General features: G+C 50.6%; 1 protein-coding gene and 26 non-coding genes across 27 annotated transcripts; 23 read left to right on the top strand and 4 right to left on the bottom strand.

The window, feature by feature from the left end:
* The first annotated feature begins 890 nt into the window (after positions 1 to 890).
* LOC140644843 (E3 ubiquitin-protein ligase TRIM39-like) lies at positions 891 to 6,122 on the top strand. The gene is made up of 6 exons (XM_072847994.1): positions 891 to 1,310; positions 2,328 to 2,423; positions 3,129 to 3,359; positions 4,079 to 4,101; positions 4,849 to 4,964; positions 5,608 to 6,122. The coding sequence occupies exons 1-6, from the start codon at positions 891 to 893 to the stop codon at positions 6,120 to 6,122; spliced, it is 1,401 nt and encodes a 466-aa protein (XP_072704095.1).
* Positions 6,123 to 8,049: 1,927 nt separating this feature from the next.
* TRNAE-CUC (transfer RNA glutamic acid (anticodon CUC)) lies at positions 8,050 to 8,121 on the top strand. Its single transcript has one exon. It is a non-coding gene; the product is annotated as a tRNA-Glu (tRNA).
* Positions 8,122 to 8,588: 467 nt separating this feature from the next.
* Positions 8,589 to 8,661, bottom strand: TRNAV-CAC (transfer RNA valine (anticodon CAC)). The gene has a single exon. It is a non-coding gene; the product is annotated as a tRNA-Val (tRNA).
* A 380-nt stretch (positions 8,662 to 9,041) lies between these two features.
* Positions 9,042 to 9,149, bottom strand: TRNAL-CAA (transfer RNA leucine (anticodon CAA)). Its single transcript has 2 exons — positions 9,112 to 9,149; positions 9,042 to 9,087 (listed from the first exon to the last, which is right to left on the bottom strand). It is a non-coding gene; the product is annotated as a tRNA-Leu (tRNA).
* Positions 9,150 to 9,310: 161 nt separating this feature from the next.
* TRNAK-CUU (transfer RNA lysine (anticodon CUU)) lies at positions 9,311 to 9,383 on the bottom strand. The gene has a single exon. It is a non-coding gene; the product is annotated as a tRNA-Lys (tRNA).
* A 378-nt stretch (positions 9,384 to 9,761) lies between these two features.
* Positions 9,762 to 9,834, top strand: TRNAV-CAC (transfer RNA valine (anticodon CAC)). The gene has a single exon. It is a non-coding gene; the product is annotated as a tRNA-Val (tRNA).
* Positions 9,835 to 10,382: 548 nt separating this feature from the next.
* Positions 10,383 to 10,454, bottom strand: TRNAE-UUC (transfer RNA glutamic acid (anticodon UUC)). Its single transcript has one exon. It is a non-coding gene; the product is annotated as a tRNA-Glu (tRNA).
* A 211-nt stretch (positions 10,455 to 10,665) lies between these two features.
* On the top strand, positions 10,666 to 10,737 carry TRNAE-UUC (transfer RNA glutamic acid (anticodon UUC)). The gene has a single exon. It is a non-coding gene; the product is annotated as a tRNA-Glu (tRNA).
* Positions 10,738 to 10,990: 253 nt separating this feature from the next.
* Positions 10,991 to 11,063, top strand: TRNAV-AAC (transfer RNA valine (anticodon AAC)). Its single transcript has one exon. It is a non-coding gene; the product is annotated as a tRNA-Val (tRNA).
* A 715-nt stretch (positions 11,064 to 11,778) lies between these two features.
* On the top strand, positions 11,779 to 11,851 carry TRNAV-CAC (transfer RNA valine (anticodon CAC)). Its single transcript has one exon. It is a non-coding gene; the product is annotated as a tRNA-Val (tRNA).
* Positions 11,852 to 12,364: 513 nt separating this feature from the next.
* On the top strand, positions 12,365 to 12,437 carry TRNAV-AAC (transfer RNA valine (anticodon AAC)). The gene has a single exon. It is a non-coding gene; the product is annotated as a tRNA-Val (tRNA).
* Positions 12,438 to 13,153: 716 nt separating this feature from the next.
* On the top strand, positions 13,154 to 13,226 carry TRNAV-CAC (transfer RNA valine (anticodon CAC)). The gene has a single exon. It is a non-coding gene; the product is annotated as a tRNA-Val (tRNA).
* Positions 13,227 to 13,810: 584 nt separating this feature from the next.
* On the top strand, positions 13,811 to 13,883 carry TRNAV-AAC (transfer RNA valine (anticodon AAC)). The gene has a single exon. It is a non-coding gene; the product is annotated as a tRNA-Val (tRNA).
* A 996-nt stretch (positions 13,884 to 14,879) lies between these two features.
* TRNAV-CAC (transfer RNA valine (anticodon CAC)) lies at positions 14,880 to 14,952 on the top strand. Its single transcript has one exon. It is a non-coding gene; the product is annotated as a tRNA-Val (tRNA).
* Positions 14,953 to 15,539: 587 nt separating this feature from the next.
* Positions 15,540 to 15,612, top strand: TRNAV-AAC (transfer RNA valine (anticodon AAC)). Its single transcript has one exon. It is a non-coding gene; the product is annotated as a tRNA-Val (tRNA).
* Positions 15,613 to 16,326: 714 nt separating this feature from the next.
* Positions 16,327 to 16,399, top strand: TRNAV-CAC (transfer RNA valine (anticodon CAC)). Its single transcript has one exon. It is a non-coding gene; the product is annotated as a tRNA-Val (tRNA).
* Positions 16,400 to 16,914: 515 nt separating this feature from the next.
* TRNAV-AAC (transfer RNA valine (anticodon AAC)) lies at positions 16,915 to 16,987 on the top strand. Its single transcript has one exon. It is a non-coding gene; the product is annotated as a tRNA-Val (tRNA).
* Positions 16,988 to 17,984: 997 nt separating this feature from the next.
* Positions 17,985 to 18,057, top strand: TRNAV-CAC (transfer RNA valine (anticodon CAC)). The gene has a single exon. It is a non-coding gene; the product is annotated as a tRNA-Val (tRNA).
* Positions 18,058 to 18,642: 585 nt separating this feature from the next.
* TRNAV-AAC (transfer RNA valine (anticodon AAC)) lies at positions 18,643 to 18,715 on the top strand. The gene has a single exon. It is a non-coding gene; the product is annotated as a tRNA-Val (tRNA).
* Positions 18,716 to 19,711: 996 nt separating this feature from the next.
* On the top strand, positions 19,712 to 19,784 carry TRNAV-CAC (transfer RNA valine (anticodon CAC)). The gene has a single exon. It is a non-coding gene; the product is annotated as a tRNA-Val (tRNA).
* A 584-nt stretch (positions 19,785 to 20,368) lies between these two features.
* TRNAV-AAC (transfer RNA valine (anticodon AAC)) lies at positions 20,369 to 20,441 on the top strand. Its single transcript has one exon. It is a non-coding gene; the product is annotated as a tRNA-Val (tRNA).
* A 715-nt stretch (positions 20,442 to 21,156) lies between these two features.
* On the top strand, positions 21,157 to 21,229 carry TRNAV-CAC (transfer RNA valine (anticodon CAC)). Its single transcript has one exon. It is a non-coding gene; the product is annotated as a tRNA-Val (tRNA).
* Positions 21,230 to 21,744: 515 nt separating this feature from the next.
* TRNAV-AAC (transfer RNA valine (anticodon AAC)) lies at positions 21,745 to 21,817 on the top strand. Its single transcript has one exon. It is a non-coding gene; the product is annotated as a tRNA-Val (tRNA).
* A 995-nt stretch (positions 21,818 to 22,812) lies between these two features.
* TRNAV-CAC (transfer RNA valine (anticodon CAC)) lies at positions 22,813 to 22,885 on the top strand. The gene has a single exon. It is a non-coding gene; the product is annotated as a tRNA-Val (tRNA).
* Positions 22,886 to 23,401: 516 nt separating this feature from the next.
* Positions 23,402 to 23,474, top strand: TRNAV-AAC (transfer RNA valine (anticodon AAC)). Its single transcript has one exon. It is a non-coding gene; the product is annotated as a tRNA-Val (tRNA).
* A 2,121-nt stretch (positions 23,475 to 25,595) lies between these two features.
* On the top strand, positions 25,596 to 25,667 carry TRNAE-CUC (transfer RNA glutamic acid (anticodon CUC)). Its single transcript has one exon. It is a non-coding gene; the product is annotated as a tRNA-Glu (tRNA).
* Positions 25,668 to 26,017: 350 nt separating this feature from the next.
* On the top strand, positions 26,018 to 26,090 carry TRNAK-CUU (transfer RNA lysine (anticodon CUU)). Its single transcript has one exon. It is a non-coding gene; the product is annotated as a tRNA-Lys (tRNA).
* Positions 26,091 to 26,981: the final 891 nt, after the last annotated feature.

Genomic DNA, 26,981 nt, shown 5'->3' with positions numbered 1-26,981 from the left:
AGAAGAACCCGTTTCTGAGCAGACTGAGTGAGGAGTATGGCCGGTCATGGAGTTATTTCATTTACAGGGTGGAATAAAATCCCCTCCCTTCCTTAATTGCAGGCAAGCTTGGAAGAAAAAGAAAATTAAAGATAAGAGGGTGAGTGGTAATCAGCTGCTGCTTGACTCCAGGCTCAGCCCTGAACCATGAAAGAAATGGCATCGTGTTTAAAAGGAGAATCGAAAGCAACAATAAAAGTATTTATAGCTGCACGTATACATGCAGATATGAGGACGCTGGCAGGATGGCGGCGAAGCCGGCAGTTAGGTATGATAAATAGTAAAGAGCTGAAATGAGCAGCGAAGGATGCGTCTTGGTGGTTTAGCTTGAAGACGGGAGACTTATCTGCGGCAGGGGACTTGCTTAAGCTCTATCCTCATGGCTGTGCCCTTCAATTAATAAATTAAAAGAGCATTTATTAATAAGAAATGAAATCAGGATGGTTTCTGGGTGCCAGACCCCATGGGGAGGCTTGGGGCAGGGGCTACCCCTCCATTTGCCTGGGTATTTTTGGGGGGAGGGGGTGTCATACAGAAGCTGCAGGTGGATCTCGAGCAAGCCAGGAAATGATGAAGGATGTTTATTTTCCATTTAATCTCTTTTCAACCCACTGGGGTCCCTGGGGAAAGGGGAATTCTCCCTTCCCCTCTTCAGCTTCTCAGCACAGCATTTTGCTCGGCAGCGGTCGCAACCCAGAGAAAACCTGGTACGTCTCAGCAGCGAAACTCCTCCGCTGCTCACTTTCACCTCCCTCGGGGCCTGAGACACCTGCAGGAAGGGGAGCAGCCAACGGGCAAGACCAGCCGGGGCGGAAAACAAAAGCTGCCCCGTCATCCTCGCTGCCAAGACCATGGCTGCAGACAGCCCTGCTGAAAGTTTCCGCGACGAAGCCTCCTGCTCCATCTGCCTGGGCTTCTTCCAAGACCCCGTCTCCATCCATTGCGGTCACAACTTCTGCCGGGCGTGCATCACCCGTTGCTGGGAGGAAGCCGAGGAGAATTTTGCCTGCCCTCAGTGCAAAGAGACGGCCCCGCAGAGAAACCTGAGACCCAACCGGGAGCTGGCAAAAATCATCGAGATAGCCAAGCGGCTGAGCTTGCAGGCAGCCAAAGGAGGGGCAGGGGGGGAGAGGCTGTGTGAGAAACACCAGGAAGCTCTGAAACTCTTCTGCGAGGAAGATCAGACCCCCATCTGCCTGGTTTGCAGAGAGTCCCAGGCTCACCGGGTCCACGCCGTGGTCCCCATCGAGGAGGCTGCGGAGGAGCACAAGGTGGGAGGTCTCCGTGCGTGGCGTGGGGATGAGGGAGGAGGAGGGGACCAGGTCAGGGAGCTGCCCTGTGGGTTGCTCTGCTTGCAGACATCTGGATTTCTACCCCTTTCAATCTGCTTTCTGCATTGTGGCATGAGCATTGCATTACAGCCACCCCCACCCTGCCTGCTCTGTGCTCCCCCTCACTTACATTGCTGGTCACCCCGACTGTCTTGAAGCTGTCATTTCCATATCATCACGGTGTCCTCATATAAATCATGCTGGAAAGGAACCCTGGAGATCAACTAATCCAACCTCCTGCTCAAAGCAGGGTCAGCTATGCTGTCTCGGACATTTGGGGTGCAGGAGATGCTGCATGTAGATGTACAGGACAGAATCTGGTCTTACGGTGCTGGTGTGTAAGGCAGTGTTGGGTTTTCCAGCACGTCAATGGTCTGGGCTCCAGTTTCACTGCGTGCATGTGCCGGTTGTTGTGAGAACTGATTTCGCTAAAGGTGGGAAGAAAAATTTGCTCTCACTGCAGACATGTGATGTAGTCTCGGTCTCGCTGCACAAGGATGATGGAGGGTATGGTCTCCCTGCCATAAACCGGCTTGAATGTCCCATCCAGGCTTCGAGGTTGTGACCAAAATCACATTCCTTGGCAGCTGAACTGAGCAAACAGCCTGAACTTATAAGTTTTGGGTCAGCACTGAGCACAGGCTGAACCTGAGCAGATGCCAGCAGGGTCTCCCCAGTCATTTAAAGCTCCTTTTCCACTGATTTGGTCCTTTGCCTGAGTCTTTTCCAATCTGTGCCATGAATTTCACCCTGGCTGTTGGAGAAAGCAACCTGTTCTGGTTGTCCTGCTCTCCCAGAAATCAGGGTTTATGAATTCCCAGGGCCAGATTATTGTGTTATTAAGCAGGGAAGAATCTGAGTTTGTAGGAGATAAACCTGGATAGGTGGGATGAGGGTAGAGGGATGGACTAGCTAGAGGAAGAGAATGCACCAACAAGGTGTTTCTTCTTCACTCAGGAGAAATTCCAGGCTCATGTACAGATCCTGAAGGACAGGAGAGAAAAGCTGCTGGGGCTGAAAATGGCTGAGGAAGGGAAAAGCCTGGACTTCCTCGTAAGTGTCTATCCCTGGGTGGCGATGGCTTTCTCCCTTTCCTTTCGGTTGTCCCTCTGGCCATGGTGATGGATGTGGAGACGCGAGATGTGCCACGGCCAAAGATCACATCTCCACGATCCGTTGCACATGTACGGGAATGTCCTCTCCATTGGGGTAAGGTCTGGGCAGTGGTGACTGCCTGTCCCCAGGGTAGATTAAAAAACACTCCCATTTTCCCCATGTCTCCTGCTCCTTGTATGTCTTAGCAGGCTGGGAGCACGTGTTGGATTTTGCCAGGTTATTGTTGATCCTCTTCTTCCTCGGTTTGCTCACAAGTGGGGCACATTCCCAGATTCCCCCTATTAATACATACAGAAAATGGGAATCACCCGATTGCTTCTTTCTTGCCTTGTTTTCCCTTTCCCTGACTTCTTTCGCTGACTAATCTGTTTATGGTTTTATTTTGTATCTTCCCTTGTTGTTCAAAGGTCTGGAACATTTCAGGTACAAAGATTAGAGTCCATGGGAAATGTCCTTTGCCAGCAACTTCAGGCTAGAAATGGCAAAAATATTTGTCTTAATTACTTCTCTGCTCTGCAATGGGCACTGGAATTTATGGCTGTGTTATAAGTCATCATGTTAAATCAGCTCCATTGCAATTTTTCTCGACTATTTCTGTCCCCAGCCCTGCCTCTCCCTTGCGTGCATTGGCTCTCGTTGCAGGAACAAGTGGAAACGGAGAGGCAGAAGGTTGTGTCTGAAGTCAAGGAGCTGCACCAGTTCGTGGAGGGACAGGAACGTCTCCTCTTGGACCGGCTGGAAAAGCTGCACCAGGAGATCGTGAGGAGACAGGAAGAGAACATCAACAGGCTCTTGGAGGAGATCTCCTCCATTGGTGACCAGATCCGTGAACTGGAGGAGAAGTGTCAGCAGCCAGCATGTGAATTCCTGCAGGTGAGACCTCAGGCCCCTCTGAAGACCATTGGCCTTGAACACCACTGGTGTCACCAGTCCAGGAGTCAAATTAGTTCTAAATACTCCTTTTAAAATGTATCTTTCAAAGCTTTTTTTTTTTTTTTTTTAAATTTTCTTCAGTGATCAAAAGCATGGCCCAACTGCCCACTTGAATATTTTAAATCAACCACAGTCTGTTTAAATCACTGTCTATTTACATGGGTATGGGATTCATCCATCTGGTTGTACATGTCTACATCCAAAACAAAGTGTCCAAGTTCCTTCGTACGCAGTGAAGAAACAACAGGCACCCATCTCGTCTTTAGGTAGTCGTCCAAACCCATCACCTGAGCCCACCTCCAGACTCTGGTTAACTCCTGATTTAAAACATTCAAATGTGTTGAAACAGTGGTGTGCATTAGCAGTAATAACACCCATACTGGAAGAGTAGGGACATGAAAGGTGGTGGGTCATAGCAGATAACTACGAGCTGCTCATTAAGTGATGTTTCCAGGACCTCACCTAACTCCCCAGCAGATCTGCAAACACTGTGCAGGCACATCAGTATTAAGGGACTCATTTTAGACCCCTAATTTAGACAGAGCAGTGCCTTGAATTGCCCGAGGTCACCTCACAGCCCTGCAGTAGCTGCTTGTTGTTGACTATCAGGCTTGACTTTGCTCTGACCTAATGCTCCTTCTCTCATCTTTCCCTTGTAGGACAGCAGAAACATCTTGAGCAGGTTTGCGGCTCCTTTCATGTGTTCTTGAGATGTTAATGTTGTTTATCTCTACGGTGGTGATACTGATGGACTCTGAAACCCCATCCACTTATGGTCCCTGTATGCTAGGGACTGTATAGACATATAGGAGACAACTAGGACACTGCAAAAGGTCCAGGTAGGAGGCTGAAGACCGGGGAAAGGTATCAGATGGGATGATGCAGCTCCAGCTCTGCTGCAGCTTCTCCTCTGTAGTCCATCCCAAACTATTCCTGGAGGGCTGAGCTTTCACTCCCTGCCCTTGCGAGCCCATCAAAAATAGCAAGCCAGCAGCTAAAACCATGCGGATGTTTAAACACTAAGGAGTGCATCCAGGTGGAAGGGAATCCAGTATGAACTTCCACCCTTATAACAGACCTCTTCATGTTCTCTTTGGAACATGATCGAGAAGGTGGGTTATTGGAAAGACAAAAGTGGGCAAGGAAAGGCGTTTTTTGTTGCCTGCATTTCCCTTGAAGCAGAGCGCTGCTGCTCATGATAGAAAGCCTTTACCAACCAGGGACTCTTCTCTTTGGGAACAAAATAGATATGTGCTCTGGATCAGCAAACCCTTCTCTGGGACCTCATTAATGAGTGCCCTAGGACCAAGCCTTCGCTCTAGTCCTACTATTTAATTATTTGTAAGAAATCCCAGTTGAAAATCAGTCAGTGCATAATAACAATGATGAGTGAAGGAAGTATTATTAGAAAGGTCTTCCTTCTTTCCAGGCTTGAGAAGGACAGTGCCCAGAAGCCAGCAGAGACATCACCTGATCTGGGAGAGAAACCCACCGGTCTTCCTCAGAAAAATATTGCCCTCAAAGAGATGCTGATGAAATTTCAAGGTACAGAGAAACTGGGGAGGAGAGGGTTTGAGGTCGTGCTAGGTCTGTCTGCAGCAGACCTAAGGAAGGAGATCTCAGCTAGGTAGGAGAAGTCCTGGTAAAATGGAGAGATCCTTCTAACGTGCCCTGCAGAGCTGCAGCCGTATTAGCATAGCAAGAAGCAATTACTCTAGTTGATTACATGAGAGAGGGCAAGTTTACCTCCTGGCAGAGCTTGGGGAGCATGGTAAGTGTTGGAGTGCTGTGGGACCTCACGTAGGGTCAGCGTCACCTTTGGAAATCACCTCTCTGAATGAGACCAAAGGTGAAAATTGCAAATATTTCCACATGGGAACTTAAAAAAGGAAAGTCATGGGACACCTGAGGCTTTCTTTCCTCTTTTCAATGGCCTGGAGACTCCCAGAAAAAATATCCACACTTCAAAGCCTTACTTTTACTCTAGATCAAGCTCCCTTCGTGCAGCTCTTTTCTACTCTTCCGACCTTGCTTGTGGGCATAAACCCATTCCTGCTCTGCTCCAGCAAACAGGGTCTGGGAGCTGGAGCACCCCAAGGTTAAACTGGGGTAAGATGGGGAAAACGTGACCCTAATGCCCTTGAGGAGTGAGCTGTGCCTGTGATGCTCATCTTCTCTCTGTCCCCAGTAAGTTTGACGCTGGATCCAGAGACGGCGCATCCCCGGCTCGTCCTATCCGAGGATCGCAAGCGCGTGAGATGGGAAGACACCCGCCAGCCCGTACCCGACAACCCCAAGCGTTTCGACTCATCTCGCTGTGTCCTGGGCTGCGAGGGTTTCAGCGCAGGGAGGCATTACTGGGAGGTGGAGGTGGGTGATGGGGAAGCCTGGGCTGTTGGGGTGGCCAAGGAGTCAGTGAAGAGGAAGGGACGGATCAGCGTCAACCCCAAGGTGGGGATCTGGGCAGTGGGGAAGTGTGGGAGCCAGTACCAGGCTCTCACCTCTCCTACCATCCCCATCTCCCTGCTTGCTGCCCCCAGAGTGATTGGGATTTACCTGGACTATGAGGCGGGGCGAGTGGCCTTTTTCGACTCCAATAACGAGGCACCGATCTTCACCTACCCCCCGACATCCTTTGCAGGGGAGCAAATCCTTCCCCTGCTCTGCCTGGGGAGGGGGTGCCAGTTCACGCTCTCCCCCTGACCCCCCCCCCCCATGGGACAGCATCTGCTCGACTCTCGCTAGGGTCTGGGGAGACCACGGGGGCTCGTCACCCCAGAGATGGCTTTTGGGAGCATGAAGAATGCACTGTCCAGGATGGAAAATTCTCTTTTCCCCATCATTTATGTCAGCAAGAAACATCGGTTGGTTCAGAGCTTGTAGAGGAGGGGGACTGCCCTGCTGCCCCCCAAAAAACTGCATTGCTCTGTCATCGGGTGGCTTTGCTGGCGATGCTGCCCTGGTGCATCCACGCCCATAAACCCCTTCCAAAAACCTCTCTGTTGGAGGACAGGGATAGAACGGAGCCGAACACACGCTGTGCCGGTTCCCTGTTTCTCTCCCTGCACCCTTTCTGACTGATCGTGCATCCCTGCTGTTTGCTGGACCCTTTTTTTGGCTCACCAAGCTTTCAGCTGCACAACTGAGCATAGATGCTGTGGATGATGATGCAAAAGCCTGGAGGGCTTCATGATGGCTTCAAGTTTTATGCGACCTCTGACGAGGTGATAATAACCTAATCTAATCCAAGGGTGAGATAGGCAAGAGCTGATCTGATGGAAGGGTGCTTTAAATCATCAAAAGTACCTGCATCGCTGGTGTCAGCTTGTGTTGGATTGGTGCTTAGTGCTGTGTGATGTCCACACCTTTGGGCATTGTAAGGACTCACCTCTCCATATGCAGCCATTCAGGCTACGGTCCCTCCAGGGTCAGTGGAGGACGGTGGCAAATTTTAATTTATCTCATCTAGAAATGGCTTCACAAGTGCGTGTAGGAGTATTTACTTCTCTCCTCTGATTACAGAGGGAGCCCAGATTGGTTAGATGGCATGGAGACATGTCTCCTGTAGATGCCTAAAACCAAGAGAAATAAATCCTTCCCGAGGCAGAGTCGGCTTTAACCTCTTATTGAGCAACAGCCTCGGGCTGAGCTGTTGCCTAATGGATATTTGGGGGTGTAAGGAGGAGCCCAGGAGGGATGGAGGGTGCTCACGGGAGCATTTCCCAGTGGATGGAGTCAGTGTTTTCAGATATCCAAACAGATTGTACGGATGTGCCTTTGATCGCTTGAAAAGCTTTGTTTGCCTCAGCTGCCGAATGCAAACTGTGGAAATGAGAATAAGAAATTGCCTCCTTTGCAGCCTGGTCTTGTGGTTATTTCGTCCTGGCAATTCCAGGGCAGCGAATGGGAACCTCTGCGAAATCCCCAGCTGGGCAGAGCAAGGTCTTATGTTCGCGATAACCATTCCTGCATCACGTGATAGTGCTTCTGCTTAAACTCCCAAGAGTTTCAGTCCTTAAGTCATAGTTAGGAGCCAAAAAGCATTTCAGCAGCTTGGCCCTAAGAGGCAGCAGACGATTGAAGATGTTCTCGCAGGCCTCCGCACACCCAGGTATATGCAAAACCCTTCTGGAAGCTGCTGCATGCCCCACAATTAATTTTTTTTGCATGCGGAGAACAGCCCTGCTTTGCATATGCAGGAGAATTCACAGCGCGAGCAGCACAGCCAGCGCTTCTCGTCATGCAACAGTGAGGCAGTGCGCCCCAGGGAGAGCATGTCCAGGATGAGCAACTCCAAACTGGTTCCCAGTAACAAGCTGGGTGCAAGGGGAGCAAGGGGTGGCCCTTGCTGTTGTGCCGTGCCACGGGGTGTCCTTTCCCTCCAAGAATCACGTGGATGTGAGTAAATCTGATCGCCAGGCAGCCAGGAAATGCCTCTATTCCCCAAAGGAAAGCCATGGGCTGGCTGCTGGGACAACTTTTCTGCTTGAGCTGCAGCGATGAGGGGATGAGGTGAAGGGTGCAGTGAAGACAGGGGGAAAGGACCGAAAATAAACGGGAAATAGATCAAAAAATTACAATAATTGGTCCTGTCCGTGATCCAGCAGTGTGCGATGAGTTGTGTATAGCCTCCCTGGTGGTCTAGTGGTTAGGATTCGGCGCTCTCACCGCCGCGGCCCGGGTTCGATTCCCGGTCAGGGAAGATGCTTTTTCTCCCCCTCCCTCAGAGCCCTTTTTCTAGGGAAAAAGCTTTTCATATCATAACAAGACGTCCCCCTAGAAACATTCCTTACCTCCTTTTTTGTACCTATACCTCCCCACGCGTGCACACCTGCCTCCGCAGGGTGTCCCCTCCGAGCTAACACAGCAACCAGGCATCCCCAAAAGTACTTGGTAGCTCCCTGCAGCCCAGCCTCGCTTCTTTTATTTAGCAATAGGTATTATTTATTTTTGTATGGGTGTTGTTTACTATTTAGAAATTTTATTTAATATAGGTAGCAGCGAGAAATACTTATCCAAACTGTGCAAAAACCTGAGAGAAATTGGAAAGATGGTATCGGGGGGGGGGGGGGGGGGGCGGGGAATGAAAAAGAAAAAAGGAGGAATGAAAAAAGCAAAGCAAAGCAAAGAAATCCCCCAAAACAAGCAAGGAAAAAAGGAATAACTAAGTGTTTCTGCCCGGTTTCGAACCGGGGACCTTTCGCGTGTGAGGCGAACGTGATAACCACTACACTACAGAAACGCTTCTGCCTGGTTTTCCCTGCCTGCCCGCACTCTGCCTGCACCCTGCCCGCACATTCCGTCCTGCCCAAGTCAGGCTCCGAGATCTTCCAAAACCGCCTCCTTCAGGGGCTGCTCCAAAATCCACCTCATTTTTTGGGGCCGTCCGGCTTATTGCAAGCAAACAAGCTGGTTTCACCAGCGAGGAGTGCAAAAAAAAAGCCTGAATTCGGTTAAAAAAACAAAGCGAAGCGAGCCCTTCTGTGCCCTTCCTGGGACAAAACACCAATTTAATCAATTTTTGCGATATAATCACACCGCGCTGGGGTGGTTTCGGCCGGAGGGAGCAGCGCAAAGGGGAAAATGAGCTTTTTTCTAGGAAGGAGCCTAAAAAAAGGCACCTGTCAGGAGTGGGATTTGAACCCACGCCTCCACACGGAGACCAGAATACCCAGCTGCGGGAAGGGAGACCCTTGAGTCTGGCGCCTTAGACCACTCGGCCATCCTGACGGTGACGAATTTTGGCCCGAAAAGGGAATACAGCGATACTAAAATGTAAGTGTTTTTTTAAAGTTTTTTATTCTTTGGGGGGGTTTATGGTGATTATCAGCGGGCGAGCACTGGGAGGTGGGGAATTATTTTCAGCTGAGTCATGGGGGGAAAAAATTAGCCGCCCAACGTGGGGCTCGAACCCACGACCCTGAGATTAAGAGTCTCATGCTCTACCGACTGAGCTAGCCGGGCTGTGCGAAACCGCTTTTCTGTCCTCATTTTGCTGCGGGATTCTGGCGGTTTCAGCCCCCTCTTCCCTGCCCGTGCTCGGGCCGGGAGTGGGGCGAAACACGGAAAGGCTGAAAAATGTCCCCACCCAGGTCCTGCGATGCAATTTTGGCATTTATGCAAATTTCTGCCGGTTTTGGTGCTGCAATTAAAAAACCGGGGGTGAGCCGCTGTGAAACGCTTCCTGCTTGGATAAATAATGGCAGCAGCAGGAGGAAGGAGGTGTTCTGCGTGAATTCCGTGGAAAAGCTCTTTTTCTTCCACGCTTATTTTGGTACCAAAGAGAGGTTGAGGATGAGGGTACAGTGAGGGCAGCGGGAGCCCTTAAAGGGGCCGTGGCGGGTTTCTGTAGTGTAGTGGTTATCACGTTCGCCTCACACGCGAAAGGTCCCCGGTTCGAAACCGGGCAGAAACAGGCTAAATATTTTCATTTTTACTCCTTTATCATGCATTTTCATTTTTATTCCTTTATCATGAATTTTCCGGATCGATATTCCTCCAAACTCTGGAATGGCCGCGGTTGCAAAAATGTCTATTTACAGCACAAGTTGCAGGTGGGGATTTATTTTAGTCTATGCATTAATATTTTCCCTGGGGACATGGTGACAAGTGGTGCAGTGGGGTCAGCGCAGCCTGGAGTCTCACTCCATCATGGATTCATCGCTGCTCCTGTCCCCTGCTCTGGGGATGAATGTCCTTTTTGGGTAGGAATGTGCAGGAATCTGTTAAAGCACCTGTGGGCCCCAACACCCCCTTGATATGGGGAATGGGAGCAGAGTCAATGCTCTCCCAAATTCAGTCCCACCAGACCATAGGAATATTATTTTCACAGAAGCAGCTCGACTGCTTTAATCTTCCATGGATTCGGAATTACGTGTTAGATCCTAGAGAAAGGCAGAAATCCAGAAGAGATGGGAGGGAATTTATAAATTCAGCTTAATTCTAGAAAAGATTAACTTGCTCTTCCCTGACCGGGAATCGAACCCGGGCCGCGGCGGTGAAAGCGCCGAATCCTAGCCACTAGACCACCAGGGAGCTGATATTTGACTGACTTTTACCAATCCCATCTTTTATCTCTGCACATTTAACCCCAAAGATGTTGTTTCCCATCAGCCCGACGGGAGCTGCTTTGCTCCCCAGACGCAGAATTAATAAAAAATAGGAAAACTAATTGAAAATAACAATATGCATTTTAGAAAAATTAGCTACATTAATGAAAAACATTTGTTTTTCTGCAAACCAGCTCTCCCTGGTGGTCTAGTGGCTAGGATCCGGCGCTTTCACCGCCGTGGCCCGGGTTCGATTCCCGGTCAGGGAAAGTTCCTCGGTAGGTAAAAAGCAAATTCTTTAAAAATCGTTATTTTTCCTATACGGGGGTCCCGCAGGACTTCTCTGCACGTCGGTGTTAACAGCGCTCCCCTGCTCCCCATTCTGTCCCAAATAAAACCTCTACTTTCTCATACCCCAAGTGTGGATGGTTACAAAAAATGGCCATTTTCTAATGATAACAGAAAATTTGAGGAGACTTTCAGTAGAAAAGGAGCTGGGAGAATGTGGAGCACCCACATTCTGTTTCTGTAGTGTAGTGGTTATCACGTTCGCCTAACACGCGAAAGGTCCCTGGTTCGAAACCAGGCAGAAACACCCTTTTGGGCCTTTTGGCACCCGTTTCAAAGCATCTCCTTCATTTTTCACTCATTCCCACCCTTCACCAAAACATTGCTTCCAAATGCAGCCCCGCAGCGCTACAAATCAAAAGGCCACAAGGGCTGGCACCGCACTCAAACCTTGCTTTCCATACCACCACGCACACCTATCTGTCTCTATACATACACGCATCTCTATAATATGCCTATAAATGCTTTCATTCTTGCAAAAATTGCATTGGCATTTGGCAACACAACTGAGCCCTTTGCTTTCCCTTGGCGTTTATCGTGGAGGAACACAACCCCAAAGCAAACCAGGTGAAACGCCTGATCAGGGCACAACCGTCTTGTCTCTGCATGGGGCAGTGGAAGCAAGTGGCTCGGGTTTTTTTGTGTTTTCCAGAAAGATCTGAGGCTGTTTCTGCCTGGTTGTGAGCCAAGGACCTCTTGAGTGTGAGGCAAAGGTGTGACAGAGCATGCAAAGCCCTTGAGGGCAGCAGAGCAGCTCATGCTTTGGGGTGATGCTCCACAAGCCGGGGAGCGAGGAGCAGAGCAAATGGGCGAAACGGCAGGGGTTTTGGGGTGTGGTCTGGGCGGAGCGACATGGGAGAGGGGTGCATTTTCCAGAGGGCTGTGGGGTGCTTGGGAGCAGCCAGTGAGGGGCCTGGGGTTCAGCCTATTGCAGATATGGTGCAAAAGCCCCATTTCACCCTGTTTCTGTAGTGTAGTGGTTATCACGTTCGCCTCACACGCGAAAGGTCCCCGGTTCGAAACCGGGCAGAAACAGCATTCTTCTGCTTTTTCCCTCCCTATGGTGTGGAGAGTGAAGGAGTTGGGTCATTCTGTGTGGGGATGTGACAAGGGAGTGTTGTCGTGCTCTGGTTTGGGCAACTGAGGAGGGGATGTTGGCCCTGCCCCTTGCAAAGCAGTGGCTGGGGAGTCCTCGACCTTTTTGGGGTGTCTTCCTGGTGCGTTTCCTCGCTTAAGAAGCAGTTGTGATTGGGGAATGGCCTCTGTGTGTCCAAAGCAGCAGGTGTTGGGTTTCCGTTGGTTGTGTCGAAGGGTTTGATCAGCGTGAAGAGCCCATGAAGAAGGGTTTTGCGGCTGTGTGTTGGGAAAGGGTGAGGGAGAAGTTGTGTTTGTTGGTGCTGTAAGATGAGGGTCAAGAAAATCAGGTTGGAAAGAAGGAAGAAAAGGGCAACGGCATGTGGGGAGCATGAGTGGGAATGGGGGAAAGTGAGTGGAAGAACAGGTATTCCGAGTTCCCCCAAATTTGACCCCCAGAGGACTCCTCTCCATGTTTCTGTAGTGTAGTGGTTATCACGTTCGCCTAACACGCGAAAGGTCCCTGGTTCGAAACCAGGCAGAAACACCCCTTTGGGCCTTTTGGCACCCGTTTCAAAGCGTCTCCTTCATGTTTCACTCATTCCCACCCTTCACCAAAACTTTGCTTCCAAATGCAGCCCCACAGCGCTTCAAACCAAAAGGCCACAAGGGCTGGCACCGCACTCAAACCTTGCTTTCCATACCACCACGCACACCTATCTGTCTCTATACATACACGCATCTCTATAATATGCCTATAAATGCTTTCATTCTTGCAAAAATTGCATTGGCATTTGGCAACACAACTGAGCCCTTTGCTTTCCCTTGGCGTTTATCGTGGAGGAACACAACCCCAAAGCAAACCAGGTGAAACGCCTGCTCAGGACACAACCGTCTTGTCTCTGCATGGGGCAGCAGAAGCAAGTGGCTCGGGTTTTTTTTGTGTTTTCCAGAAAGATCTGAGGCTGTTTCTGCCTGGTTGTGAGCCGAGGACCTCTTGAGTGTGAGGAAAAGGTGTGACCGAGCGTGCAAAGCCCTTGAGGGCAGCAGAGCAGCTCATGCTTTGGGGTGATGCTCCACAAGCCAGGGAGCGAGGAGCAGAGCAAATGGGCGAAACGGCAGGGGTTTTGGGGTGTGGTCTGGGCGGAGCGACATGGGAGAGGGGTGCATTTTCCAGAGGGCTGTGGGGTGCTTGGGAGCAGCCAGTGAGGGGCCTGGGGTTCAGCCTATTGCAGATATGGTGCAAAAGCCCCATTTCACCCTGTTTCTGTAGTGTAGTGGTTATCACGTTCGCCTCACACGCGAAAGGTCCCCGGTTCGAAACCGGGCAGAAACAGCATTCTTCTGCTTTTTCCTTCCCTATGGTGTGGAGAGTGAAGGAGTTGGGTCATGCTGTGTGGGGATATGACAAGGGAGTGTCGTTGCGCTCTGGTTTGGCCACTGGACAGTGGACGTTGTCCGTGCCCCTTGCAAAGCGGCGGCTGGAGAGTCATCGTTCTTTTTGGGGTATCTCTGGAGAAGGGACGTTGGCCCTGCCTCTTGCAAAGCAGTGGCTGGGGAGTCCTCGTCCTTTTTGGGGTGTGTTCCTGGTGCGATTCCTTGCTTAAAAAGCAGTTGTGATTGGGGAATGGGCTCTGTGTGTCCAAAGCAGCAGGTGTTGGGTTTCCGTTGGTTGTGTCGAAGGGTTTGAGCAAGCTCAAGAGCCCATGAAGAAGGGTTTTGCGGCTGTGTGTTGGGAAAGGGTGAGGGAGAAGTTGTGTTTGTAGGTGTTGTAAGATGAGGGTCAAGGAAATCAGGTTGGGAAGAAGGAAGAAAAGGGCAACGGGATGTGGGGAGCATGAGTGGGAATGGGGGAAAGTGAGTGGAAGAACGGGTATTCTGAGTTCCCCCAGATATGACCCCCAGAAGACACATCTCCATGTTTCTGTAGTGTAGTGGTTATCACGTTCGCCTAACACGCGAAAGGTCCCTGGTTCGAAACCAGGCAGAAACACCCCTTTGGGCCTTTTGGCACCCGTTTCAAAGCATCTCCTTCATGTTTCACTCATTCCCGCCCTTCACCAAAACTTTGCTTCCAAATGCAGACCAGCAGGCCTGAAAACCAAAAGGCCACAAGGGCTGGCACCGCACTCAAACCTTGCTTTCCATACCACCACGCACACCTATCTGTCTCTATACATACACGCATCTCTATAATATGCCTATAAATGCTTTCATTCTTGCAAAAATTGCATTGGCATTTGGCAACACAACTGAGCCCTTTGCTTTCCCTTGGCGTTTATTGTGGAGGAACACAACCCCAAAGCAAACCAGGTGAAACGCCTGCTCAGGGCACAACCGTCACCGAATCACAGAATCACGGAACCGTATAGGTTGGAAAAGACCTTTAAGATCTTCGAGTCCAACCGTAAGCCTAACACTACCAAGACCACCACTACACCATGTCCCTAAGCACCTCATCCAAACGGCTTTTCAATACTTCCAGGGATGGTGACTCAACCACTTCCCTGGGCAGCCTGGTCCAGTGCTTGAGAACCCCTTCAGTGACGTAAAATTTCCTAATATCCAATCTAAACCTCCTCTGGAGCAACTTGAGGCCATTTCCTCTCGTCCTATCCTCGTCTTGTCTCTGCATGGGGCAGTGGAAGCAAGTGGCTCGGGTTTTTTTGTGTTTTCCAGAAAGATCTGAGGCTGTTTCTGCTCGGTTGTGAGCCAAGGACCTCTTGAGTGTGAGGAAAAGGTGTGACGGAGCATGCAAAGCCCTTGAGGGCAGCAGAGCAGCTCATGCTTTGGGGTGATGTTCCACAAGCCGGGGAGCGACGAGCATAGAAAATGGGCGAAACGGCAGGGGTTTTGGGGTGTGGTCTGGGCGGAGCGACATGGGAGAGGGGTGCATTTTCCAGAGGGGTGTGGGGTGCTTGGGAGCAGCCAGTGAGGGGCCTGGGGTTCAGCCTATTGCAGATATGGTGCAAAAGCCCCATTTCACCCTGTTTCTGTAGTGTAGTGGTTATCACGTTCGCCTCACACGCGAAAGGTCCCCGGTTCAAAACCGGGCAGAAACAGCATTCTTCTGCTTTTTCCCTCCCTATGGTGTGGAGAGTGAAGGAGTTGGGTCATGCTGTGTGGGGATATGACAAGGGAGTGTCGTTGCGCTCTGGTTTGGCCAACTGGAGAGTGGAAGTTGTCCGTGCCCCTTGCAAAGCGGCGGCTGGAGAGTCATCGTTCTTTTTGGGGTATCTCTGGAGAAGGGACGTTGGCCGTGCCTCTTGCAAAGCAGTGGCTGGGGAGTCCTCGTCCTTTTTGGGGTGTGTTCCTGGTGCGATTCCTCGCTTAAAAAGCAGTTGTAATTGGGGAATGGCCTCTGTGTGTCCAATGCAGCAGGTGTTGGGTTTCCGTTGGTTGTGTCAAAGGGTTTGATCAGCGTGAAGAGCCCATGAAGAAGGGTTTTGCGGCTGTGTGTTGGGAAAGGGTGAGGGAGAAGTTTTTGTGTTTGTCGGTCTGTAAGATGAGGGTCAAGAAAACCAGGTTGAGAAGAAGGAAGAAAAGGGCAACGGGATGTGGGGAGCATGAGTGGGAATGGGGGAAAGTGAGTGGAAGAACGGGTATTCCGAGTTCCCCCAAATTTGACCCCCAGAGGACTCCTCTCCATGTTTCTGTAGTGTAGTGGTTATCACGTTCGCCTAACACGCGAAAGGTCCCTGGTTCGAAACCAGGCAGAAACACCCCTTTGGGACTTTTGGCACCGGTTTCAACGCGTCTCCTTCATGTTTCACTCATTCACGCCTTCACCAAAACATTGCTTCCAAATGCAGCCCCGCAGCGCTACAAATCAAAAGGCCACAAGGGCTGGCACCGCACTCAAACCTTGCTTTCCATACCACCACGCACACCTATCTGTCTCTATACATACACGCATCTCTACAATATGCCTATAAATGCTTTCATTCTTGCAAAAATTGCATTGGCATTTGGCAACACAACTGAGCCCTTTGCTTTCCCTTGGCGTTTATCGTGGAGGAACACAACCCCAAAGCAAACCAGGTGAAACGCCTGATCAGGGCACAACCGTCTTGTCTCTACATGGGGCAGCAGAAGCAAGTGGCTCGGGTTTTTTTGTGTTTTCCAGAAAGATCTGATGCTGTTTCTGCCTGGTTGTGAGCCGAGGACCTCTTGAGTGTGAGGAAAAGGTGTGACCGAGCGTGCAAAGCCCTTGAGGGCAGCAGAGCAGCTCATGCTTTGGGGTGATGTTCCACAAGCCGGGGAGCGAGGAGCAGAGCAAATGGGCGAAACGGCAGGGGTTTTGGGGTGTGGTCTGGGCGGAGCGACATGGGAGAGGGGTGCATTTTCCAGAGGGGTGTGGGGTGCTTGGGAGCAGCCAGTGAGGGGCCTGGGGTTCAGCCTATTGCAGATATGGTGCAAAAGCCCCATTTCACCCTGTTTCTGTAGTGTAGTGGTTATCACGTTCGCCTCACACGCGAAAGGTCCCCGGTTCGAAACCGGGCAGAAACAGCATTCTTGTGCTTTTTCCTTCCCTATGGCGTGGAGAGTGAAGGAGTTGGGTCATTCTGTGTGGGGATGTGACAAGGGAGTGTTGTCGTGCTGTGGTTTGGGCAACTGAGGAGGGGATGTTGGTCCTGCCCCTTGCAAAGCAGTGGCTGGGGAGTCCTCGTCCTTTTTGGGGTGTGTTCCTGGTGCGATTCCTCGCTTAAGAAGCAGTTGTGATTGGGGAATGGCCTCTGTGTGTCCAATGCAGCAGGTGTTGGGTTTCCGTTGGTTGTGTCGAAGGGTTTGATCAGCGTGAAGAGCCCATGAAGAAGGGTTTTGCGGCTGTGTGTTGGGAAAGGGTGAGGGAGAAGTTTTTGTGTTTGTCAGTCTGTAAGATGAGGGTCAAGAAAACCAGGTTGAGAAGAAGGAAGAAAAGGGCAACGGGCTGTGGGGAGCATGAGTGGGAATGGGGGAAAGTCCGTGAAGCAAAGGATATTCTGAGTTCCCCCAGATATGACCCCCAGAGGACTCCTCTCCATGTTTCTGTAGTGTAGTGGTTATCACGTTCGCCTAACACGCGAAAGGTCCCTGGTTCGAAACCAGGCAGAAACACCCCTTTGGGCCTTTTGGCACCGGTTTCAACGCGTCTCCTTCATTTTTCACTCATTCCCACCCTTCACCAAAACATTGCTTCCAAATGCAGCCCCGCAGCGCTTCAAATCAAAAGGCCACAAGGGCTGGCACCGCACTCAAACCTTGCTTTCCATACCACCACGCACACCTATCTGTCTCTATACATACACGCATCTCTATAATATGCCTATAAATGCTTTCATTCTTGCAAAAATTGCATTGGCATTCGGCAACACAACTGAGCCCTTTGCTTTCCCTTGGCGTTTATCGTGGAGGAACACAACCCCAAAGCAAACCAGGTGAAACGCCTGATCAGGGCACAACCGTCACCGAATCACAGAATCACAGAACCGTATAGGTTGGAAAAGACCTTTAAGATCTTCGAGTCCAACCGTAAACCTAACACTACCAAGACCACCACTACACCATGTCCCTAAGCACCTCATCCAAACGGCTTTTCAATACTTCCAGGGATGGTGACTCAACCACTTCCCTGGGCAGCCTGGTCCAGTGCTTGAGAACCCCTTCAGTGACGTAAAATTTCCTAATATTCAATCTAAACCTCCCCTGGCGCAACTTGAGGCCATTTCCTCTCATCCTATCCTCGTCTTGTGTCTGCATGGGGCAGCAGAAGCAAGTGGCTTGGGTTTTTTTTGTGTTTTCCAGAAAGATCTGAGGCTGTTTCTGCTCGGTTGTGAGCCAAGGACCTCTTGAGTGTGAGGCAAAGGTGTGATGGAGCATGCAAAGCCCTTGAGGGCAGCAGAGCAGCTCATGCTTTGGGGTGATGCTCCACAAGCCGGGGAGCGAGGAGCAGAGCAAATGGGCGAAACGGCAGGGGTTTTGGGGTGTGGTCTGGGCGGAGCGACATGGGAGAGGGGTGCATTTTCCAGAGGGGTGTGGGGTGCTTGGGAGCAGCCAGTGAGGGGCCTGGGGTTCAGCCTATTGCAGATATGGTGCAAAAGCCCCATTTCACCCTGTTTCTGTAGTGTAGTGGTTATCACGTTCGCCTCACACGCGAAAGGTCCCCGGTTCGAAACCGGGCAGAAACAGCATTCTTGTGCTTTTTCCTTCCCTATGGTGTGGAGAGTGAAGGAGTTGGGTCATTCTGTGTGGGGATATGACAAGGGAGTGTCGTTGCGCTCTGGTTTGGCCAACTGGAGAGTGGACGTTGTCCCTGCCCCTTGCAAAGCGGCAGCTGGAGAGTCCTCGTCCTTTTTGGGGTATCTCTGGAGAAGGGACGTTGGCCGTGCCTCTTGCAAAGCAGTGGCTGGGGAGTCCTCGTCCTTTTTGGGGTGTGTTCCTGGTGCGATTCCTCGCTTAAAAAGCAGTTGTGATTGGGGAATGGGCTCTGTGTGTCCAAAGCAGCAGGTGTTGGGTTTCCGTTGGTTGTGTCGAAGGGTTTGAGCAAGCTCAAGAGCCCATGAAGAAGGGTTTTGCGGCTGTGTGTTGGGAAAGGGTGAGGGAGAAGTTGTGTTTGTAGGTGTTGTAAGATGAGGGTCAAGGAAATCAGGTTGGGAAGAAGGAAGAAAAGGGCAACGGGATGTGGGGAGCATGAGTGGGAATGGGGGAAAGTCTGTGAAGCAAAGGATATTCTGAGTTCCCCCAGATATGACCCCCAGAAGACACCTCTCCATGTTTCTGTAGTGTAGTGGTTATCACGTTCGCCTAACACGCGAAAGGTCCCTGGTTCGAAACCAGGCAGAAACACCCCTTTGGGCCTTTTGGCACCCGTTTCAAAGCGTCTCCTTCATGTTTCACTCATTCCCACCCTTCACCAAAACATTGCTTCCAAATGCAGACCAGCAGGCCTGAAAACCAAAAGGCCACAAGGGCTGGCACCGCACTCAAACCTTGCTTTCCATACCACCACGCACACCTATCTGTCTCTATACATACACGCATCTCTATAATATGCCTATAAATGCTTTCATTCTTGCAAAAATTGCATTGGCATTTGGCAACACAACTGAGCCCTTTGCTTTCCCTTGGCGTTTATTGTGGAGGAACACAACCCCAAAGCAAACCAGGTGAAACGCCTGATCAGGGCACAAACGTCACCGAATCACAGAATCACAGAACCGTATAGGTTGGAAAAGACCTTTAAGATCTTCGAGTCCAACCGTAAACCTAACACTACCAAGACCACCACTACACCATGTCCCTAAGCACCTCATCCAAACGGCTTTTCAATACTTCCAGGGATGGTGACTCAACCACTTCCCTGGGCAGCCTGGTCCAGTGCTTGAGAACCCCTTCAGTGACGTAAAATTTCCTAATATTCAATCTAAACCTCCTCTGGCGCAACTTGAGGCCATTTCCTCTCATCCTATCCTCGTCTTGTGTCTGCATGGGGCAGCAGAAGCAAGTGTCTCGTGTTTTTTTGTGTTTTCCAGAAAGATCTGATGCTGTTTCTGCCTGGTTGTGAGCCGAGGACCTCTTGAGTGTGAGGCAAAGGTGTGACCGAGCGTGCAAAGCCCTTGAGGGCAGCAGAGCAGCTCATGCTTTGGGGTGATGTTCCACAAGCCGGGGAGCGAGGAGCAGAGCAAATGGGCGAAACGGCAGGGGTTTTGGGGTGTGGTCTGGGCGGAGCGACATGGGAGAGGGGTGCATTTTCCAGAGGGGTGTGGGGTGCTTGGGAGCAGCCAGTGAGGGGCCTGGGGTTCAGCCTATTGCAGATATGGTGCAAAAGCCCCATTTCACCCTGTTTCTGTAGTGTAGTGGTTATCACGTTCGCCTCACACGCGAAAGGTCCCCGGTTCGAAACCGGGCAGAAACAGCATTCTTCTGCTTTTTCCTTCCCTATGGTGTGGAGAGTGAAGGAGTTGGGTCATGCTGTGTGGGGATATGACAAGGGAGTGTCGTTGCGCTCTGGTTTGGGCCACTGGACAGTGGAAGTTGTCCGTGCCCCTTGCAAAGCGGCGGCTGGAGAGTCATCGTTCTTTTTGGGGTATCTCTGGAGAAGGGACGTTGGCCGTGCCTCTTGCAAAGCAGTGGCTGGGGAGTCCTCGTCCTTTTTGGGGTGTGTTCCTGGTGCGATTCCTTGCTTAAAAAGCAGTTGTGATTGGGGAATGGGCTCTGTGTGTCCAAAGCAGCAGGTGTTGGGTTTCCGTTGGTTGTGTCGAAGGGTTTGATCAGCGTGAAGAGCCCATGAAGAAGGGTTTTGCGGCTGTGTGTTGGGAAAGGGTGAGGGAGAAGTTGTGTTTGTCGGTCTGTAAGATGAGGGTCAAGGAAATCAGGTTGGGAAGAAGGAAGAAAAGGGCAACGGGATGTGGGGAGCATGAGTGGGAATGGGGGAAAGTGAGTGGAAGAACGGGTATTCTGAGTTCCCCCAGATATGACCCCCAGAAGACACATCTCCATGTTTCTGTAGTGTAGTGGTTATCACGTTCGCCTAACACGCGAAAGGTCCCTGGTTCGAAACCAGGCAGAAACACCCCTTTGGGCCTTTTGGCACCCGTTTCAAAGCGTCTCCTTCATGTTTCACTCATTCCCACCCTTCACCAAAACATTGCTTCCAAATGCAGACCAGCAGGCCTGAAAACCAAAAGGCCACAAGGGCTGGCACTGCACTCAAACCTTGCTTTCCATACCACCACGCACACCTATCTGTCTCTATACATACACGCATCTCTATAATATGCCTATAAATGCTTTCATTCTTGCAAAAATTGCATTGGCATTTGGCAACACAACTGAGCCCTTTGCTTTCCCTTGGCGTTTATCGTGGAGGAACACAACCCCAAAGCAAACCAGGTGAAACGCCTGATCAGGGCACAACCGTCTTGTCTCTGCATCGGGCAGCAGAAGCAAGTGGCTCGGGTTTTTTTGTGTTTTCCAGAAAGATCTGATGCTGTTTCTGCCTGGTTGTGAGCCGAGGACCTCTTGAGTGTGAGGAAAAGGTGTGACCGAGCGTGCAAAGCCCTTGAGGGCAGCAGAGCAGCTCATGCTTTGGGGTGATGTTCCACAAGCCGGGGAGCGACGAGCATAGAAAATGGGCGAAACGGCAGGGGTTTTGGGGTGTGGTCTGGGCGGAGCGACATGGGAGAGGGGTGCATTTTCCAGAGGGGTGTGGGGTGCTTGGGAGCAGCCAGTGAGGGGCCTGGGGTTCAGCCTATTGCAGATATGGTGCAAAAGCCCCATTTCACCCTGTTTCTGTAGTGTAGTGGTTATCACGTTCGCCTCACACGCGAAAGGTCCCCGGTTCGAAACCGGGCAGAAACAGCATTCTTGTGCTTTTTCCTTCCCTATGGTGTGGAGAGTGAAGGAGTTGGGTCATGCTGTGTGGGGATATGACAAGGGAGTGTCGTTGCGCTCTGGTTTGGCCAACTGGAGAGTGGAAGTTGTCCGTGCCCCTTGCAAAGCGGCAGCTGGAGAGTCCTCGTCCTTTTTGGGGTGTCTTCCTGGTGCGATTCCTCGCTTAAGAAGCAGTTGTAATTGGGGAATGGGCTCTGTGTGTCCAAAGCAGCAGGTGTTGGGTTTCCGTTGGTTGTGTTGAAGGGTTTGAGCAAGCTCAAGAGCCCATGAAGAAAGGTTTTGCGGCTGTGTGTTGGGAAAGGGTGAGGGAGAAGTTTTTGTGTTTGTCAGTCTGTAAGATGAGGGTCAAGAAAACCAGGTTGAGAAGAAGGAAGAAAAGGGCAACGGGCTGTGGGGAGCATGAGTGGGAATGGGGGAAAGTCCGTGAAGCAAAGGATATTCTGAGTTCCCCCAGATATGACCCCCAGAGGACTCCTCTCCATGTTTCTGTAGTGTAGTGGTTATCACGTTCGCCTAACACGCGAAAGGTCCCTGGTTCGAAACCAGGCAGAAACACCCCTTTGGGCCTTTTGGCACCCGTTTCAACGCGTCTCCTTCATGTTTCACTCATTCACGCCTTCACCAAAACATTGCTTCCAAATGCAGCCCCGCAGCGCTTCAAATCAAAAGGCCACAAGGGCTGGCACCGCACTCAAACCTTGCTTTCCATACCACCACGCACACCTATCTGTCTCTATACATACACGCATCTCTATAATATGCCTATAAATGCTTTCATTCTTGCAAAAATTGCATTGGCATTTGGCAACACAACTGAGCCCTTTGCTTTCCCTTGGCGTTTATCGTGGAGGAACACAACCCCAAAGCAAACCAGGTGAAATGCCTGATCAGGGCACAAACGTCACCGAATCACAGAATCACAGAACCGTATAGGTTGGAAAAGACCTTTAAGATCTTCGAGTCCAACCGTAAACCTAACACTACCAAGACCACCACTACACCATGTCCCTAAGCACCTCATCCAAACGGCTTTTCAATACTTCCAGGGATGGTGACTCAACCACTTCCCTGGGCAGCCTGGTCCAGTGCTTGAGAACCCCTTCAGTGATGTAAAATTTCCTAATATCCAATCTAAACCTCCTCTGGCGCAACTTGAGGCCATTTCCTCTCGTCCTATCCTCGTCTTGTGTCTGCATGGGGCAGTGGAAGCAAGTGGCTCGGGTTTTTTTGTGTTTTCCAGAAAAATGTGAGGCTGTTTCTGGCCGGTTGTGAGCCGAGGACCTCTTGAGTGTGAGGCAAAGGTGTGACGGAGCATGCAAAGCCCTTGAGGGCAGCAGAGCAGCTCATGCTTTGGGGTGATGCTCCACAAGCCGGGGAGCGAGGAGCAGAGCAAATGGGCGAAACGGCAGGGGTTTTGGGGTGTGGTCTGGGCGGAGCGACATGGGAGAGGGGTGCATTTTCCAGAGGGGTGTGGGGTGCTTGGGAGCAGCCAGTGAGGGGCCTGGGGTTCAGCCTATTGCAGATATGGTGCAAAAGCCCCATTTTGCCCTGTTTCTGTAGTGTAGTGGTTATCACGTTCGCCTCACACGCGAAAGGTCCCCGGTTCGAAACCGGGCAGAAACAGCATTCTTGTGCTTTTTCCTTCCCTATGGTGTGGAGAGTGAAGGAGTTGGGTCATGCTGTGTGGGGATATGACAAGGGAGTGTTGTTGCGCTCTGGTTTGGGCAACTGAGGAGGGGATGTTGGTCCTGCCCCTTGCAAAGCGGCAGCTGGAGAGTCCTCGTCCTTTTTGGGGTGTCTTCCTGGTGCGATTCCTCGCTTAAAAAGCAGTTGTGATTGGGGAATGGGCTCTGTGTGTCCAAAGCAGCAGGTGTTGGGTTTCCGTTGGTTGTGTCGAAGGGTTTGAGCAAGCTCAAGAGCCCATGAAGAAGGGTTTTGCGGCTGTGTGTTGGGAAAGGGTGAGGGAGAAGTTTTTGTGTTTGTAGGTGTTGTAAGATGAGGGTCAAGGAAATCAGGTTGGGAAGAAAGAAGAAAAAGGCAACGGGCTGTGGTGAGCATGAGTGGGAATGGGGGAAAGTCCGTGAAGCAAAGGATATTCTGAGTTCCCCCAGATATGACCCCCAGAAGACACCTCTCCATGTTTCTGTAGTGTAGTGGTTATCACGTTCGCCTAACACGCGAAAGGTCCCTGGTTCGAAACCAGGCAGAAACATTTTTTTTAGCATTTTTTCCCCCCTCCTCTACCTTTTTCCACTCCTCTCTTCAATGCACTTATACAGGACACCCAAGTGCTCTTTGAGATTTAATTTAGTCGTTATTTTTGGGTTGTTTTGAACCTGAGACCACTTGCTTATGGAGGGGGTGGGATGAGTGCTTCATCCCAGCACTTGTTTTGCACCCTAATTTTCGGCATTTCCTATTCACATGGATAGAGAGGAGTAATTTGCATTTGCACCCTGCTGCTTCATCAGATCTCATCTTTTTCCATCACCCATTTAGATAAAGAAGACTGTGCTGTCATATCCTGAGCTCACACAGATGGACACTGCCGTGCCCGTGGGCACCAGCAGGTCTTCTTCCTAAACTGGAAAGACTAACTGCCCAATTGAGGGCACTAATGAGCATTAATGGCCTCGAACAGCCCCACCTGGGACCTCCTGCCCATGGTCCAGGGGCTCTATTTAAGCTCAGTCCTGGAGTATTTTGTCCTTTTGCAAGCTGTCTTGGAGGAGCATCCATGCATGGCCATGGATGCAGCTGATCCACCCCATGGGCTGCATTCCCAACTCGCTCTCAGCCCTGCTTCCTGCCCACAGACTTCCCTGGTGCCCTCACTCAGGTACCATGGGACAGACCCTGAATGGCGAGCGCAGGGTGGGAATTATCCAGCGTTGGGGGTTATATGCCAAGGGGGTAGAGTTTTTCTGCTGCATGGTGATGAACAACTTGGTGCTGTCCCTGCATGACATTGGTTTCATTCCTGGGATGCTGTTATTTCTTTGACTTACGTATTACTTAAATATTTCTCAGATCTTCCTCTTGCATCTTTACTCTCCCATCCAGCCTCTATCTTGTCCAGGTTGAGTTTCTTCCCATGCTTGTCTCATGGCTCAACTCCATTCCTGGATGTTGTACCCAAAGAGGTGATTCTCCTATGCTCAAAACCAAGCAATGAATTTGTTCCCTTCCCCCCAACGTGTTTTGCATTCATTCATCCCACGAATGAGCTGGAAAAATAAGACTGCGTGGAGGGAGAGACTTTGCAGTCATGCATTCCTGCTTCTGGATGGAATTATTTGTTCTTGGGACATGACCTAGAATAGCAGCCAAAATCTCAGGCTCCACATTCAATTAACTCTCTGGAGCACAACCCACTGTCGTTAAATCTGGGCTTTCCCCTCGTTGCTGCATCTCTGCTGACCTACATTGCTATGTAGCTTTTGTTAAAGCCCTTTGCTGTTCATATTTCCATTCTTCTGGAAACTCAGACATAAAGAGCCTGGCTAGGGGAAACTGCAGCACTTTTTCTGCTGAATTGTTTTCATCCTCCTCCAGTCTTATTTCTGTTCCACTTGCAGCTATGTGCCAATATAATGTTAGGACTAGTGTGGCATATTAGGAGTTGAGATGGATCTCTTCTAAAAATGGAGACTTCCCTGTAAAATTAGGAGATCTGTGTGTGGTAGTTGGAGAAAGAGGCCTGAGTTGTGTATTCACTGAACTGTGTTCCCCTGCCGACAATATGAGAAAGATGCTTAAAAATCAGTAAATGATCTGAAATTCTCATGAATCCCAAGGATCAGACTGATCCCCTTACTGCAACATCATCATCCACAGCTCTGCACATTTTTTATAGAGCTACTGAGATGCCAGTTATCTGCTCTTTTTCACCCTTATATCGCACCCAAGAAATGGAGGAACTCGTGGTTTCTGGGGTGTTTTCCACTCAGTTGAATGCACTGAGATGAATCCAGCAGCTGGAAAGTTGGGAAGACTTTCTGATTCTGATGGGAGCAGACAGAAACCCCATGTGTCTGGGGCCAGGGTGTCCCCAGGAGGAGGGGAAAAAAGTCATTTGGTGGCTGCAAGACCTTTCTGGGGTAACTTCCGAACTCCCAGGTGTTGGAGAAGCCACCAAGAAGGGCCAACTGCTGGATGGCAGCAGAAGAGAAACCCAAGGACCTGTTGGCTTGGGAGGATTTTAGCATTTAGCTGCTAAAGGGAGGGGGAGGGAAAACGTGCATGGACCCTCCTGTGCACCAAGCACAACCCAAATTTTTTGTGCCCCGCTTATCTGGCGTTATATTCGGGGCGCGAAAAACGTTATCACAGGTCCCTGGTGGTCTAGTGGTTAGGATTCGGCGCTCTCACCGCCGCGGCCCGGGTTCGATTCCCGGTCAGGGAAGAATGATTTTTGTATTGTTTTTTTTTTGTTTTTCTTTTTTTACTTTAGCGGAACCACTGCGCAATGTGGAGCATCCTGACCCGCCTCCCCCCGCCATCCCTCCCCCGCTGTGCGGTGGCCCAGCCCTCCCTGGGCGTGGGTGCAGAGCCTGGCTGGATGCAGACCAAAGAGGACTTGGCACTCCACCAGCCACAGGAGGAGGAAGAAAAGAAACCTGCCAGTCTGGAGCTTTTCCTGCTGTATTCTCTCTCCTGAGACGAACCCCCCGCTCCCCCCAAAACCTCCTGCCCATTGCACCGCCTGCATCTGGGCTGATGCTCAGAAGCTGCACCATCCCCTTTTTCACCACGGCCCGGCTAGCTCAGTCGGTAGAGCATGAGACTCTTAATCTCAGGGTCGTGGGTTCGAGCCCCACGTTGGGCGCTTAAGTTTTCCCCCCCCTTCTTCGTAGCAAAAATTTTAGGGCTGTTTCACGCAGGATGGAGCACCAACGCTGGCAGACGTCATGGGAAAGGGAGGGGAAGGAGCTGCATCTCCCCACAAATCCAGTGTCATATGGGAGTCAGGGTGGCCTTCCCTTTCTCTGAAAGGAGGAAAGATGCCGCCTTCTTATCTGCCTTTTTTCTCACCCTTTCCATCATTTGTCTCTATTTTAAATTCTCCTTTAACCTCTAGTATTGCAGAGTGATTCCTACTTGCTCTTGTCTCAAGCCCTAACATTACATTATTTATTATTGCTTTATGCAGTCTTTGAGCCATGTAAACCTCTCCAGATTGGAACTGGGTGATAGGAGCAAATCCAACCCCAGGTGAACAGCAGAGTGTTACCTGCTGTACCAAAATGTTCTCAAAGTGCCTGATAAATCCCACAAAATCCACATTCTTCAGTTTACAGCACAATGCTTCTAAATACAGGGGAAAAAAACCCCACCTTATTTTCTTATATTTAATGCCATAGATTGAGAGCATCCCTTTTGGTTTAGACTAAAGCCTTTTGCTCAGCCACAGAGGATGCACCACATGTAAGAGCAGGGCAAACAGTGCTGCACAGCAAAGATGAAAACAAGCTGAGCTTTGGGAAAGTATTACACCACACTTCTCCCCAGAGTTGTTTGGACCAGGATATGTGTTGGACCCATGCAAGGATCCAATCCTCTGGGAACTTCATCCACTTGCTCTTTTGTTCTGGCTGCCTGGAGGAGTTGAGCTTGGCTTCATGCTTGAGAAAATGCAGGTATCATCTGTATTTGTGCTGTCAGCACAAGAACAGCTGCATAAACATTGTGTTGGGTTGGTACAGGTGAAGCCAAAGGA

This window comes from Ciconia boyciana, chromosome 29 (assembly GCF_034638445.1).
Source record: "Ciconia boyciana chromosome 29, ASM3463844v1, whole genome shotgun sequence".
NCBI lineage: Eukaryota > Metazoa > Chordata > Aves > Ciconiiformes > Ciconiidae > Ciconia > Ciconia boyciana.
Note: the sequence above shows the minus strand (reverse complement) of the source record. Positions and strands in the feature narration are given on the sequence as shown.

What these genes read in the sequence shown, in the direction of transcription:
- LOC140644843 (XM_072847994.1), top strand. Translation starts at nt 891, where the DNA reads ATGGCTGCAGACAGCCCTGCTGAAAGTTTCCGCGACGAAGCCTCCTGC. An exon ending in AGGCTGCGGAGGAGCACAAG is followed by an intron (nt 1,311 to 2,327) that starts GTGGGAGGTCTC and finishes TTCTTCACTCAG; the next exon opens with GAGAAATTCCAGGCTCATGT. An exon ending in CAGCATGTGAATTCCTGCAG is followed by an intron (nt 3,360 to 4,078) that starts GTGAGACCTCAG and finishes TTTCCCTTGTAG; the next exon opens with GACAGCAGAAACATCTTGAG.